This window comes from Haliotis asinina, chromosome 6 (assembly GCF_037392515.1).
Source record: "Haliotis asinina isolate JCU_RB_2024 chromosome 6, JCU_Hal_asi_v2, whole genome shotgun sequence".
NCBI lineage: Eukaryota > Metazoa > Mollusca > Gastropoda > Lepetellida > Haliotidae > Haliotis > Haliotis asinina.
The window spans coordinates 37,235,919-37,253,366 of record NC_090285.1 but is presented as its reverse complement, the minus strand read 5'-3'; the positions used below and the strand labels follow the sequence as shown (position 1 = coordinate 37,253,366).

Sequence of the window (17,448 nt, the reverse complement as noted above, 5' to 3'; positions counted from 1 at the left end):
ATTAATTTTAGTTCTAATGGTAATATTAGTGTTAGTGCTTATGATAATGTTATATTGGACGTAGAGGTAATACACAAGTGTGTTTTTTTAATGGTAATATTAGTGTTAGTTTCAATTGTAAAATTAGTGGTAAAATTAGTGTTAGTGCTTATGATAATGTTAGGACTGGAGTTAGTGGTAATATTTGTGGTAAGGTTAGTGTTAGTGCTTATGATAATGTTAGGACTGGAGTTAGTGGTAATATTTGTGGTAAGGTTAGTGTTAGTGCTTATGATAATGTTAGGACTGGAGTTAGTGGTAATATTAGTGTTAGTTTTAATGGTAATGTTCATGGTAATGAAATTGTTTATGGTCGTAGTAGCAGTCAGTGGCGTTTCATAGAGCGTTTATAGCACTACAACTATTGTAAATCAATGTTCCAGTATAGGAAGAAGGAATACTATGAGGAAAGTTACAGGATCTTAGGCTTACGAGAGCTTTGTGAAACAGGGCACCAGTCTGACGGTTGCAAAGCATAAATAGTGATGGCAAAATCTACTGCATCTACAGCACACACAAGTCATCAGAGAAGCATCACAGCAGCTGATGTAGTGTAGTAGGATAACAGTGGCAGCACCAGTGATATGTTGTACCCTCCCTCAACAACCTCTACAATATCTGCATAAGAGAATCAGTTCCAGCTGCTGATTATTATACTAAAAGTCTGACTCAGTTGTCATGTTATGATAATTTTGGATTATTACATCACACTTTAAACTTTACAAAAGACACTCCTGAATTCAGTTGTAGCTCAAAAGGCAAATGCACTGATATTTATCCTCAAACCTAAATCAGACAAAAATAACTTGAAATCTGACAAAAGAAAAGAAAATTCTATCACCTTGAAAGTATCTTTGCAAATTCTGAAAAACAGAATTGGAATTACTTTTGCGCCATGCTGTCTGTTGTTGGTGGAATTTTCGAAATTTGACACAGTGAAAGCACAACTTGTGGTATTGTAGAAACATACAAAGCACACAGCGGAAATTACTCTCTCTGTTCTTGAAACCAGTGAGACAAGCTTGTATCTCACAGTCTTTGATAATTTGCAGGAACCACTGCCGCCCAGTGTGTAACAGATCAACTCAAAGGTCAACCATCATTTTCTCTTTTCAGAATTATGTTTTTTTCTGCAAATGGTTGACATTTTCTGTCAGTGAACACAGAATACAAGGGAAAAATATCTTTGTTATATTTTCACATGACTTGGCTCACCATTAGCATTATGAAAGTGGGTGGATATAAAATTAAAGGAAGCACCCATAAAATGTACTAATATGTTCGTGCCCTTTAAATGAAAGCAAATGCTCAAAATAGCTTTTCTGCCTGGATAAGAATCCCTTGAAATGATGTAGTCACTTTTCATCTTAAAAGCATGCAAGTACTTTTTAAAATTGAAAATATTAATTGCAGTAACATTTACACCACTGACTTTAAGAACAGAGTAACTTGTCAGAAATCACAGACCATATAATAGATTATAAAGGTCTCTGCAGAAACATACATGACATTCAACAATTGTTAAATAACACCAACCAGGTTTTAAATAAATTTCAGTTTGTAAATATGTGGGTTTAACTAAGTTTCTTTTGTACTTCTAACATATCGAATTAAATATCAGCTGCCACAAATTACTACTGATGCAAGGCCATAGTCTTGGTCGAATAATCTATATGGAGTTATCTCCCTTTGATCAGAAATTCTTTTCTTGCTCAGAATCAATGGAATATCTGTTAATTAGCAACCCATTTACCTAAAGTTGTTATGAGAATCTGGATTATGCAGAACAAACATCCCTTAACACCACCGAGGTGTAAGCTAATATTTGCTTTTTCCAATGAATAAGCATTTTTGTGCCACTTATTTTCCCTAAGTCCATATATTGAACCATTCGGAAGGGCAATCCATTTAGGTGTTTGGTCTTAAAAATACAGATTCTGCTCACAATACATTATGCATTCTAAAATGAAAAGGTGAATACACATGACAAAAACTGATATAATTTTACACTAGGTCCAAAGTGCCAGAGGGCAAGTTCCTAAGAGAATACACTTCTTTGAGGCTTGAGAAAAGCCTCTGCACTCAAGAAAGTTGCATTTTACCTCTACACAAAACCTGTGCTATGTCCTTATGAAAATACATGACCAATTAAATCTCAAGATCCTCCCTTACAAAATATTAAGTGAACTTTGCACAATTTTAACGCATCAGAAAAGGAAGTGAATATTGACTTTGTAGCAACTGATGAAGCTGACGAGAATGATGGTCCATCATCACCTAATCTGGGACCAGTGAATGTCCGGGTTAGAAGTGGTCTTCAGTAACCCATGCTGCTCGTAAGAGGCAACTAGTAGAATCAGACTGATAGGCTCACTGTCTTGGTTGACACATATTGTTGTATCCTAGTTGCATAGATTGACGCTCATGCTGTTGATCACTGGGTTGTCTGGTACATTTGATTATTTACAGACTGCAGCAATAATATTGCTGAGTGCTGTGGTAAACAACAAACCATCACCCATCAACTAAATTGGCATCCTGAACGAGAGATCAGAAATGATTTAATATACTGTCCCTGTTTTGAGATTCAAACCTAGTTCAAGGTGACAAAAACACTTTAACCTCTGGGCTACATCACCTCTCAGTCCAGTGATATCTTAGACACAAAATAATATCAATTTTTCTCAACTTTACTTTATTATCATTTTATCCCATCATTTCCATGAAGATGGACTAAGTTCATATAGTAATAAAATTAGTAATTATTAAAATTGAGTTTCGTAACCCTAATTTCAGATTCAGAACATGTCCTTTGAAGTCTGTTTACAGATACTGATACAAAGCAGTTAACCAGGTTATTATATTTCAAGAAGAGGATACCATTTGAAATCTTCCAAAGCATATTGTTCTTGTGCTAGACTTTACTTTGAGTGACAACGATCGACATATCGATTCACACACTAGACAGTGCAATATACACTCCTTACATGTACCTCATAAGCTGGAGGTACTGAGTACACATTATGTCTTGAGAGCTCCAGACAAAATCAATTTTCTTCATGTCGGAACATCTATTTTCTGGTAAGTCTGAAATCTAAAAACTGTAATAAATTTAACACCTTATGAAAGGACAACGGGATACTGGCTGTTTATTGGCTGACAGAAAATGTCCTGAACATGGAGATGTCTAGAAGGCATGGTGGATTTGTTAAATTCAAGATGGAATCTGACAATTAGCAAGTCCATGATCCAGGGGGCTGGGAAAGAACGCTGCTGCTGCTGCTGCTGCTGCTGCTGCTGCTGCTGCTGCTGCTGATGCTGATGCTGATGATGATGATGCTGATGATGATGATGATGAAAAGGAGGGAGATGAGGAGGAGTTAGTATGGTGTTCAGAATATTGAGTTCTCATGTTGACCTTGTATGTGGTTCAAGGCCACACTCAGTAATATTCCAGAAATGACCTGACAACCCAGTGATCAACAGCTTAAGCATTGATCTGTCCAAATGGGATATGATGACATGTATTTATAAACAAAGTTAGAGAGCCTGACCACCCAATCCCATAATCATGATGTCATAACATTTCAACATGACAAAACAGCACTTCAGCACATCATAATAATGCTTTAGCCTGACATATCACTTCATCATAACACAGAAGCACTTCAGCATGACACAATAGCACTTCATCATGGCATAGTGCTTCAGCTTGACACAATAACACTTCAGCGGGACACCAGCATGAAAACATAACACTCCAGCACAATGTCATAACATGATGTCATTTCATCTCAACATGACATGATGGCATCAACACTTCAGCATGACATAAAAACATTTCAGCATGATGTCCTTACATTTCAGAATGATGAGATGACTTTCTTGCAGTTCATAGGGTTAACATAGTGCATGTTATATACAATCACTGTTATTTACAATATAAATGTAAACTTTTGCATGTTGTAGTTTTGACATACATATATATATATATCAGACATATCTACATCAAATACTGGCATGATAGATTGTAACTCATTAAAAATGCACAAGCCATTCTCGAAAAATCCACCACCAGCACAACTGCTGATAAACTCTTCTAGGATATCGGGTAATCTCAAATTTCAATTACGTGAATGCTTCAATGATTAATGTCAACTTTTCCACTGCATCCAATTCAAAGGGAAACAATTCTACAAGTTGGCATCTTCACATCACCACAATGCTGCCAATCTCGACAACGATTTATATCTGAATGAGTGGGTTGGCTTTTATGATACTGTCAGGAATATTCAAGTAACGTTAAGGGGAGAGACAGACCAATTGGGCGTTACACATTAACACACCGCACACGAGGGAATTAAACCTTGACCTTCAGCTTAATGCAAAAATGGTAAACACTGAAAACATGCAAGTCACTATGGATACAAGCCTGATATTCTTGACAAAGAAAACAACAACAATAATAGTAGGTACAAATACATTTTAAACACACATTTAAAACTACATCTAAATTGGTTTGGCAACTTCTTTTCCTGGAGGCCTAAAGGGTGACAACTCTGTCTTCACAAGCTCTTCAATAGTCTAAAACAGTAAAATATTAAATAAAGAAAATGTTTGTCATATAAAATACCTACTGAACCAACTAAAAGAGACATAACTCATAAAGGCCAAATTCATTAGACTGTTTGGTAATTCCTTTTCCTATCATATTTTTGATTATTTTCCTGGAGGCCTAACATGAGATAACTTTATTTAAAGAAAGTCATAAAACCACCACACTTGTTTGAATATGTATTCAGGTTGTCTTAAAAAAGGAAATATTGCCTATAACAGTTGATAATCTTACAGATGGACTGTAAAGATTTCATGACATTTGAAAAAATAAGCCACTGTTGACATTCCTGGTAAAGCCACAGAAACTAGACACTACTGAATGTGTGGAGGATTAGAAAAGTATCACAATAATATGACACTATGACTGCCTCCAGTATCCAATCTTTTGAGTGACCCTGGTGAAGTTTGTGGTTGGTATTCAGCAATCTGTTGTCATAGTGACCAATTCAGGACAATCACTGTCCCATTGAACATTTATTCCATGAGCTAATTAGCAAGTAGCCACGATATGGATATGTTTCCATCATGTAATTTCCAGTGTATGAATGAAGCTGATCCTTCACTTTACTTCTAATATTATTACACCCTGCCTTCCTCAGTGAGCTATTGTCACCTATTGATGACATTTTTGTGCAAATATTTTGAGTCAGGTAAACATACCTTGGTCCAGAGACTAAAGTAAGGAGGTTTTAGCCATTGTCTAGCTATGTTTAAGCCAGGTGCTCCATGGCACCAAAGAAAATAATCTATCATCACAATGTGCTGATGTGAAACATTGTGATGCTTATGCAGATGCTATTGTTTGGGTCAATTTAGACAACAATATTCATGCTGAAATTGCTCTTGGTCTCCCTAATCTGGGATGTACATCAGGCCTTGATTTTAAGCTTTGAAAAACATTGATTTTGTGAGTGACTGGATATTCTGGCAATATCATGGTTGAGGACACCAGAAATGGCTCAACAACACTGAACCCATGTGGGGAATCAAACCCAGGTCTTCAGCGTGAAGAGCAAATGCTTTTACAACTTGGCTACTCCACCACCACAGGTGAGTGAGCAAGTGAACGAGTGAGTGAGTGAGTATTGCATCAAATAGCATCAGCAACAATGCAGGTGTTTGCAACTACTCACTCACTAACTCAGGTTCGGTTTTCAGGCTCAGGTTCATTCCTGTTAAAAGCATGTCAGCAATATCACCTACTTAGCTGTGGCCCGGACACCCCACAATTATAAACTTCGACTGAAGAGAGCAATATCACAGACATATGGTACCTGGAGCCCATCTGCTATGTTCTCAACTACTGTTAACCTTAAATCACCTCATTACATCTCCCAAACGAAGACTCGTGTCGTAAACAGTTTGTGACAAGAAAGCAATTCTGTGTTGCTCAGGTAGCCGAGATCAGTTAGTGACCACAGCCAAGTACCATCAAAACCATCTTCTGGTCTTCAGCCTCTGTTTTATGGCAACTTCTTTGTGAAAATATGGATCTTACACTGGAAGCAGCTCCAAAATTAGGTTAGAGTTGTGTAACTGTATTCATCTTATATTCAAAGACGTGTGTTAGTGTAATAAGCTCTCAGCCAACACACATGTATCTCCATGCAGGCGTGAAATCAGCGAGCATTCAGTGAATAACAAATGTTTGTGGGGTGTCCATTAACAGTCTGTCTAATGGGAAATCAGCAGTGTTCCTGGAACAAAACGAGGAGCCACGATACAAATTAGTTTCTGTGAGGGTTATACCAGGTGGTGGGAGGTGGTGAAGGACTTGTTAAGTCTCATTGCTACTTTTCCGCTGAAAATTAGAACTGATAAATGCCGAGTGTAGAGTGATTGTGTTGAGTTTTATGCTGCTCTCTACTCACTTCAATATATTGCCATTACAAAAGTGTCCTGTAGGAATGAAGTGAGTGAGAGAGCTGAGTTAAAGGCCACTTGAACATTGTGTCAGTTATTTCATACTGGTCTGGTTTATAAGGGAGGAGTGCCTGAAGTCCCATTGACGATATGGGTTCAAAATGGTTTTCAGCAACCTATACTTGTCGTAAGAGACTACCAGTGAGTGAGTGAGTGAGTGAGTGAGTGAGTGAGTGAGTTTGGTTTTATGCTGCTTATAGCAATCGAACAAGAGGTTACTTATGGGGATAGGAGGGTCAGGCTTGCAGACATGTTTGACATGTCATTATATCCCAGCTGCATAATTTGAGGCACATGGTGTCTACCACTGGATTGTCTGGTCCAGATCTGACTATTTGCAAGAACACTGCCAAATACAGTCAAGTCTCATTAATCTGACCTCTGTTATCCAACAATCGGTTTTATCCAATGCTTTGGTAACAAAATTGAATAAATATAATTTAGTTGCAGTTATTTATTCCAGCATCCTCATTAATCGGACAATTCGGACACATCCGGACAAACTGTGATAGGTTTCTGACTTACCAAAGGGACACAACTCTAGTGCTGAGTGCACCTGACCTGTTACCCTATGAGGAAAGAAGGAGGTGCCAGTTAATAGACTGAGTTTAACCCAAGCGAAAAAGGTATGTCTGTTTAGTTGATCGCAACCCACCCTCTTGAAACTAACACAAACAGAGATATGTGGCAGACAAACCTGGTTCAAACTAATGTTTGAATCTTTGACAAAACAAAAACAACTCAGACCAATAAGCTCTGCTTTACAAAGTGATCCCAAGATAATGACTGTCGTAAGTCCACGTTAAGGTATGGGCACAAACACAGTTTTAGTGCTAAGATCAATTCTGGTACAACTGCACCAACAAACACCACACATGACTGGAACCTGAATAAAACATTCGTCCAGATGCGTTTTGCACTTAGAAGCAATGCAATCTATAGTGTTTAATAAATTAGAGATTTCATATTTTCAAAAGTGAGACAGAATCATTTTTAAGTACTCTCCAGAACAAAATCTTTCAGAAAAATGATTCATGCCAGAACATCAATAGCTATACTGAACAATGAACAAGCAAAAGAAACACAACTGTTCATTTGTCAAGTTTTTAAATAGAAAACATTTACCATCTCTTACTTTTAAGAGATTTCATTTTTTTAAAACATGCATTTCTTTCGCTGTTCAGTATATTATAAACACATCAACAACTTGTCCTAGTGAATTCTGATCCGGTAGACGCTGATGTGCATATTTAAAAGGTAGAATCACGTGAAAACTAAAGATATTTTATTATTTAAATCTTAAATTTCGTCACTACACTTTTAAAATATTGGTCGGTCAAAATATTGCCTCCTTTAAACATAAGACGTGGTATAATGTCTAGGATTTAAGAGGAATGAAATTAGGGCAATACCATGAATATAATATAACTGAATTTTAGACACCATCTAATATTACCGTAGATACAAGCAGTCATTGGATGAATAGCAATTTGATGTTTTAATGGTTTAAAAAGTGCCAGAAGTAATTAAAGTAAGTGGAATTGCCTCTCACATAACTACAGAGATAAGACTCCACTCCACTACACTGGTGGATACATGACATCCTCTATTCAGTCAATAATACCTCTTTATTAAAATCAATGATTTTTGCATGATTATAAATTGTAAAAATGTTAAAGACTTTGATGTCAGCTTTTAAAAGAGGTATAATGAAGCAAATGTGTTTCAGCTGAAATTTATTTCTCAACATAAAAATTTTAATTACTTGATCTCACTTGAGAACTAACATTTCACGAAAAAAGTAATGTTTCCTAGCACTTAAATTACACTTCGACATTCACATGCTCTGGGGGCAGAAAAAGTACCTACATAACTCTGACATTAAAAATCTCAATATTTTTTAGGAGATGACCAAAAAGATAGAAGATTGTAAGAGTCTGTTAAGTTGTCTGCTCTCCAACATGAAGAAGCAAGATGGCTGCCAGTGGCCTCTGTGCTATCACTCAGTGCTCCCAGAACTTCAGATGGCATTTAGCAAGTCCCCAATGCTCTCCTTAAACTGGACAAGAATATTCCCCAAACAATATTATCCAAAATATTAACTTAGACCTCATTAAGTCGTCCACCTGAGAAAAAGTCAAAATGTGCCCTAATTCCTCTTAACATTCTGGTGGTACCTCACAAGTGCGTTGCAGACATCCCTCCAAGGTGATATTTGGTAATGCTGGCTTGCCTTCAGGTATCAAGTTTCCAGGTTATGAAGTGAAAACCAAAAAAAATCAATGTTCTAACACCATGCATCTCTGTTCGGGCAAGATGATCATTAGTACATCCTGCTTATTGGGTTATTGGTATGTCATCCATGCTTAAAATAAACCAGCGCAAGTCATAAGCTGGCTTATTTAATAAAGATTCCAAATTGAGACCAGATTTGTAAAAGCCTGAAATGTTTTTATGTTGAGCAGGTGACCATCTCATTTGGAAATACTGTTTTGGAAAGCATACTTGTGATTTATTGAAGAAGGATGTGAAATAGTTGGAACTAAGTGGGTGGGTGGATTGGTGGGTGAGGGAAGGCGTCAGTGAGTGAGCAAGCAAGTGAAGGTGGGTGTGTCGAGTGAGTGAGTGAGTGAGTGAGTGAGTGAGTGATACATCATCCAGTCAAATCATGGTGTGTCAGCTTGTCAGAAGACATTCTGAAATGATACAGGTCTCAGACGGTTTCCACTTAAATAAAACTGACTGGTATGTAATGAAAAAAATCAAGCTGAACCAGGTGAAAAATCAGGTGTATGCTCAGGGGACATAACTCTTAACAGCAAATTACAATAACTCATGCCAGACTCATCCATGACTGAAAAGAGGGACATCATTTAGAGGAGGTCGTACATAATGGCACTAATTCATCATCTACTTGACAAGAATTACATTAATTCATATTCCCTCGCTGCTGATAATAAACAATATTTGTTTAATATCACTACTGATATGTCACATATTCAAAAAGAGATGCTAAAAAATGCTAATGAGGTATCTTTTTGAAAATATATTGAACATTGCACATCACCAAGAAGAGTCCTTTCCTGTCATTGTAAGACTGACAGAGATAAATGGCACTGACCACACTTGAACTAGCTCCAGGAATGGATCCATCTGACATTTCTCACAGACATGTTAGTCCTGGTTTTACCTGATCATAAGTCTTGAGGAAAGCATAACTTTGCAACAGGAGGCCCAGTCAGGTTACATATGACTTTTCACAATGTTAAAGTCAATATGAGGAAACAGATTTGATAAAGTTCAACCAACCTGGTCACTTAAGTCTTGATAAGTAAACACAGTGAGAGAATTGTCTCTGCAGGATGAAAGACTGCTTGGTACAGGACAATTGAGGGAGAAGGAACATTGTTGAGCAATATTTCAGCTATGTTACAGGACATACATGGAAGGAAATCCTGAAGTGTTTCAACTCTAAATATCTATCTTTGAGCAACCACATGTAGTATGATACCTAAAGATATGGATCAGAAACTAGGGTTTAAACCTATTATTGAAACTGAACTTGGAAATAGAGAATTCTTGCAACACATTGAGTAATTCATGATATTATTGTTCATATGTAACACTAAACAATATGTCAGCAATAAAAAGATGAAAGACTGTTAATGATCCAGTCTTGATCAGGCAATCCAATGATCAACAGCATGAGTATTATCTATGTAACTGGGACACAATGACATGTGCCAACCAAGTCAGTGAGAATGGCCGCCCAATTCTTTCAGTTGTCTCTGACTGAAAGCACGGTTTGCTTAAGATAAGTTCCAAAACAAATCTTCAAGGGTCTCATTGATAATGAAAATAACAAAAATTACACTGATCTTAAACGTGTACACTGTACTATACATACAAAATTCACAAAATGTACTCCACTATCTGAGGGGCATTCTGAGCTTGAATGGACTGACTAACTGTGAATGAGTGAGTGAGTGAGTTTAGTTTTACGCTGTACTCAGCAATATTCCAGCTGTATGGTGGCTGTCTCTCAATAATCGAGTCTGGACCAGACAATCCAGTGATCAACAATATGAGCATGGATCTGCACAATTGGGAACCGATGACATGTGTCAACCAAGTCAATGAACCTGACCACTCGATCCCGCTAGTCGCCTCTTACGACAAGCATAGTCACCTTTTATGACAGTCATGGGTTGCTGAAGGCCTATTCAACCCTGGGAACTTCACGGATAGACTAACTGGGAATGACTGTGTGGAGATGCTGTCATAAAAATAACATTTATCTTTAAATAAGATAAATGTTTTAAAAGGAAATTGATTTATCTGAAATCCTGTGATGCACTGAGAAAAACTAGTCGTTTTGTTAAACATTTTTAGTCATTTTCAGAAATCATATTTTCTTAGATTTATTTTGAGATTGAATTCAATGCAGTAATAAAATTAAGTATTAAAACTTCATTTGCCTTGTTATCTGTAAAATACAGGTTACCTCTGCAAGGCCATAGAATTGTTTATTAGTTATATGGAGAATTACATTGGCTCATGGATGTTTTATTTCAAAACTAAGAATTTATGCTGACATCTGCTGCAGATTTGTGGGTGAATATGAGCCTCTGAGCAAGTCCAGATAATCCTCAACATCGAGTCCAGCACTGGTCATTATCTGACAAGTAAACAGACCAATCAGATTTCAAGTCACATGTGAAGACCAAATAAAATTCGGCAAACAAAGTGACAGAGATGCAATGAAAACAGGAGACCCAATATCCCAAGGCAGATGAGATTTCACATGTTGTCTGCATTCCCAGGGACATGCTCTGCCCATCATTCAGTATTAAGTAGAACACTGTTGGCTTGGACGTTCGCACCACTCACAGCGCTTCCTAGATCAAAACCCAACAGAGGGTTTGTCTTGCCAAATTTGCATAAGAATTGAATGTTGTTCTTTCATTAACTTTACAAGGTGTCAACACTTCATTAATTTAGCAGTCCTGGTCATCGCAATGTCAGAATCATTGGTCTGTTGGTGCCATTAGCAAGGTGTCTGTACCAGGAAATTGTACCTCTGTTGAACTTCAACCCTGTGGATATCTACTGGGTAATTTGGTTTTCTGGTGATGCGGTTGTACTGATCGACTAGTCGTACGAGTTGTATGGGATGTGAATATCTATAAGTAGCTCTGTGCTTTTTCTTTGAATGTCTGCTGGGAACACTGCAATAGCTGGAGTGACTATTTTGATCTTTTCCTGAGAGACGATATTTGTAAAGTACAATGGTTTTCTGTCATCACTCATTAAGAATATATTTACCTCTTTGAAAACTGAATGTTTGCTATCAAGTCTTTCCAGTTGTGGAAGCTACAGAATATTTCACCTCAAGAATGTGAAAAATCTACTTGTTTATTCCTTTGTTTACTGAGGGTGATTTTAGCATAATTTTACCAATACTGAAGACATATTCCTGAGTTAGGGACACAGAAATGGGGTCTTGATATACTGTGATGTCACATGATGTATTTGATATACTGTGATGTCACATGATGTATTTGATATACTGTGATGTCACATGATGTATTTGATATACTGTGATGTCACATGATGTATTTGATATACTGTGATGTCACATGTGTGTGTGAGTGAGATATATATTGTATTCAGTTGTATTATTTTATTATTGCACTGTGGAGTACCTTTGTCTCTGAGAAAAAGTCAGTATTTGTGTCAAGAAATGCAGGTGATGTTCTTCATGTTATCTTACATGTCAGATTTTCACTAGTATTACTATAATTTGTAATATGGACTTTGTTATGTACTCAGATTGAGTGACCCTTACGGTGTACAGAAAATGTTAAATGTAGTTATATATTTACTATATACCTGTGGCTCTATGCCAGCAATTTGAGATATGTTGGTTATTCCAAGGGTGTTATCTTAGCCATGGTGAGGGATCCTCACATCTTCACAGACAATAAACCCCTGAACCCTTACAAGTGTTTGTCTGTATTCAGTTGTGACATGATACCTCTGTTACATTTGACACAGTGTTCTCACATGAGATGTTTGATATACATGTTGTGACTTTAGATATCTGATACACAATGCAATCACGAGATATTCGATACACAGTGTGTGTTCTCACATGAGATGTTTGATATACGTGTTGTGACTTTAGATATCTGATACACAATGCAATCACGAGATATTCGATACACAGTGTGTGTTCTCACATGAGATGTTTGATATACGTGTTGTGACTTTAGATATCTGATACACAATGCAATCATGAGATATTCGATACACAGTGTGTGTTCTCACATGAGATGTTTGATATACGTGTTGTGACTTTAGATATCTGATACACAATGCAATCATGAGATATTCGATACACAGTGTGTGTTCTCACATGAGATGTTTGATATACGTGTTGTGACTTTAGATATCTGATACACAATGCAATCATGAGATATTCGATACACAGTGTGTGTTCTCACATGAGATGTTTGATATACGTGTTGTGACTTTAGATATCTGATACACAATGCAATCATGAGATATTCGATACACAGTGTTCTCACATGAGATATTTGATGACACAGCGCTCTCACATGAGATATTTGATACACAGTGCTGTCATATGAGATATTTGATACTTATAGTGTAATCACATCAGATATTTGATGACACAGTGTTCTCAAGTGAGATATTCGATACATAGTGCTGGTCAGCATGTCTGTTAAACATATATGGTATTTGGTTGATCACAAATCAGCATTTAACCAGCATTAATCTACAGTCAGACTACACCTTGAGAACAGGTCCTTCAACCCCATGTATAAATAAACATCAAAACACAACCTACATATGATTCACCGGTAGAAGCAGTTGTTTGTCTATATAAGGATTATTAAAAGTATTCCTTGATCTGAACATATCAAGATCCCATCACCAACCATCACTCAAATTCACATTGTCATTTTCACGTCAATTTTGATGCAACTTACACAGATATCCCTCAAGCATGGTTTATATCCAGACCACTCCGCATGTCAACAGGTCTGTGCTGAACAGCAACAGCTCGTCCTGATCTCGACCCAGTACAACAGAGGAAACCAAGTGTACCATAACGCCACAACACTTCAATGCCGGAGATAAAAATTATCACTGAAATAGCAGGTATTTGGTTCCCACAATGGAACTAGTGAAGCATGGCTGTTAGTCACAACTCACACATGGCACTCCAGCAAATGGAAGGTTTAATTAATGTAAATGTTATTGAACAGCAAGTGCTTATGAGAGACATCTTAAGTAAATATTTTGATGTGAGGCTATCGAAACTCTGTGATTTGTGTATATGACATATTGCAAATGATTTACAACATTGATGGGGTCATCAAACTGTTTGTTTTGCTCTTATGTTTCCATAAACAGAAACAAAATTAGTGCCCGCCCACAATTAAGCTGTTGTTTCTTGATTGCCTGGTAACGGAATGTGAAGTACAGACACTGAACGTTATTGGTGTTACTAGCTCCATATTCATTGTGTGAAATAGCCACGGGCTTTTGGGCCAGTGGCTCATAGAGATCCAGTCGGGCCAGTAAATATCCAGTCACTAGGGCGACTGGCTCCTGAATTTTCATGGGGTCAATTTGTAAATATATCAATATCTCTGACTTGTTAAATTGTTTCAAACTTTTAAATCATGCAACATTATGGCTCGATAATAATGTTCATCATATTAAGGTTTCACAAGGGAAATTCACTTATTAACATTAGGATTTGATATTTTCAGTGGGGAAACTTTAGATATATATTTTCTCATTATAGAAAAAATATTACTTCAGATCCATAAAACAAGAAATACTTTTGGTCTGACATCATGAATAAATGCTAAAGATATTTTTGTTTAAGAATTCACAGAGGGAAAAAATGAAAATAAAGACGTGAATTAATTATTTACACTACACAGATGAACTCGGCATACACCCTGGCTTTAATGTTTTTATCTCCAAAAAGTAGTGAAGTCAGTTCACAAATGTATATGAAATGTTCTATACATGTAAATCATTCTGAAAATTTGTGCATATTTCATGTTGGCAAAAATTGTAACTTTTGTTTGCTTGTAGTTTCAAATGTTGTTGATTATTCTTGAAATATTCTCAATATACATGCAGCACATTTTGTTTATCATCTTTTCCTTTTTACATTTAAAAAGTTCTGAAATTGTGTGAATACTGTTATGGAATCACATAATTTTGAAAAGAAATAAATCCAAAGCTGAAATCATTTAATGTACATGTATATTAGAATATCTAATTTTTCAATATAACCTGTATATAATGAGTTTTGAAATGTTATGTTCAATGCTTAAAAGAGGCAAACAAGACAAAAACATCATTTCATTTCTGATTTGCAACATTCAGAATAAATATATTCTGTAGTAATTATCGGGGTTTACTTCATATTCAAGATTGTGACAAAAATTAATAGGTGAAAGTTTAGGAGGATGAACTTCTTTTAGTGTAAGGAACACTAATGCAATTCACAGACTTTTAAGACTGCAGTGTGCAAAGGATATACCAATATATCAAAAAGCACAGAAACCCTGCCTTAAATGTTCAGGGACCTACATTGACATAAACTCAACACTTTCATAGTTGGTGTCTAAATGAGTTTGTGAGTGTTGCCTTTGAAAACAATGACTAACCATTGTTATGAATTATACAGGATGTGAACCCTTATTGCCATGACAACACATCTAAAAAGCACATTATAGTGTCTGAACCCAACAGAAAACATTGCAATGACAGTCAGTGGGACTGATGGCTAGTGTTTATTAAGGTGTGTAACCTCTATTGATGGTTCTTGATTGAGTGATCCCAGTTGGGAAGCTGCAAAAAGTGTGAATTATTTAGGCAGAGGATGGTGCTGTGTTGCTACTGGGTAATTTGGGCATTGATCTTAGATTTGGACATACGTTGGTGATGGCTGACATTGTTTGGAAACTGTTATATAAACAAGTGTCATGCTGAAATTGGTCTGACAAATCTGGGATGCGGTCATGTTTGGACCAGGCATAACATTACATCAACATATATATTATACCTTGAACAAAGATTTTGTGGACAGTTGTTGGGTAGGGTGAGTGGGTGGGTGGGTGGCAGAGTGGGTAGGTTTTTGATGAGTGGTTAACAACACATTTTGTGCTACACCTGGAGTCACATCAAGAAAGCTGTCAATGGTGTGTCTGTAAGCAACCGCAACAAGCTTAATGGCACTTGGTTCAGTTTAAAGATGTCCAGTCAAGACAAAGCATTGTTAACTTTTTGTCAAATATTTTCAGAGTTCTTGATTCAAAATTTAACGACTGAAGAAAACAACATTCTGTTATGTTTTATTCAATGACAGACACTGAATATACGTAAATGGAAAGTGTCCTATGTTTCCAGCCAGCCTCATTACCCTGTGTATAACTTGCATTCCAAGCTGCATCTTTTTTCAAGTCTGCCTATGAAGAAATCACATTCAGACTTTCTTGTTGGTAACCTTGTCTCCTCTCTAATGTAAAGTCATTTTAACAGGAGCAGAAATGGGATGTCCCAAGAGTACATGGAAAGTGTCCTATGTTTCCAACCAGTCTCATTACCCTGTGTAAAACTTGCATTCCAAGCTGCTTTTTTTCAAGCCTGCCTGTGAAGAAATCACATTCAGACTTTCTTGTTGGTAACCTTGTCTCCTCTCTAATGTAAAGCCATTTTTACAGGAGCAGAAACGGGATGTGCTAAAGTCCATGAACAGCAGTAATAAGACTGCTTCTCCCATGTACATCAATACATTGATTCTTGTCATCCATGATTATATAAAAGACACAGCTAGTTCATGGATACGTCAATGGCCACAGCAATGTTAATGGGCCACAGCTAGGAAGGTGAAATTGGAAACCTTATATAAGAAGGTATTTAAGAACACTGGCTGATAATGATACTGACACATCAATCACATTGTGATCACTGAAACTTCACCCTGTGATCAAGGGGCCTCACCCTGTCCCACATCATCCATCCAACCTCGCCCCCTGCCCTGCCCTGCCCTGCCCTGCCCTGCCCTGCCCTGCCCTGCCCTGCCCTGCCCTGCCCTGCCCTGCCCTGCCCTGCCCTGCCCTGCCCTGCCCTGCCCTGCCCTGGCCGCTGAGCTGAACTTGATCATTCTCCCTCACAGTGTGCCTACAGCCTGCACTGTCCACAGGAAAGTTCTCGTGATGAAGATTCAGATAACAAGACCCATGTCCTAGACTCCCGCCCACAGTTGCAACATCTGCTCAATCATATCAACACCTAAGGCTACATCCTCTTCTTTTCCACCTTAACTGGCTTTGTTCAGTCAGCTTACAATGATGTTGACATCCTGCTTTCCTCTACAAACCTCCTACACATCCAGCTAAATCAGAATTATTCTTGATCACATCACGACCTTGTCTCTCGCTTCAGTTCAGTCCAAAACCAAAACAGCTTTGTTTCTTCTGCTACCAACCCATGGAGATCTGGGTTAGAATTACCCTTCATTAAAAAGTATCTGACAGGACTGGGTAGTCAGGCTTGCTAACTTGGTTGACACACGTCATCACATCAAAATTCATTAGAATGATACTCATGCCACTGACCACTGGATTGTCCTGTCCAGACTGGAGTACTTAGATGGCCACGATATTGCTGACAGTGGCATAAAACAACAATCAATCAATCAGTCTCCTAGTGACTAGAGACCAGTGGTTGGAGTGTCTGACACGGGGTCTAAGGTCAACGTTCTATCTAGACCAAATCATACCTAAAGACGCTAAAATATGGCACTTGTTGGTC

At 37.4% G+C, this 17,448-nt stretch overlaps 1 protein-coding gene across 4 annotated transcripts in view; it reads right to left on the bottom strand.

Moving 5' to 3' along the window:
* LOC137287639 (synaptotagmin-7-like) overlaps positions 1-17,448 on the bottom strand; it is a 243,029-nt gene that overhangs the window by 120,397 nt on the left and 105,184 nt on the right. The window contains exon 1 of one of the 4 annotated variants that reach the window (XM_067820022.1): positions 13,596-13,692. The exons of the other annotated variants lie outside the window; for them this stretch is intronic. Coding sequence (XP_067676123.1) covers positions 13,596-13,614 — 19 coding nt within the window. The 5' untranslated portion in view covers positions 13,615-13,692. Of the gene's footprint in view, positions 1-13,595; positions 13,693-17,448 lie in introns of those variants that run through there. 4 annotated transcript variants of the gene reach the window in all.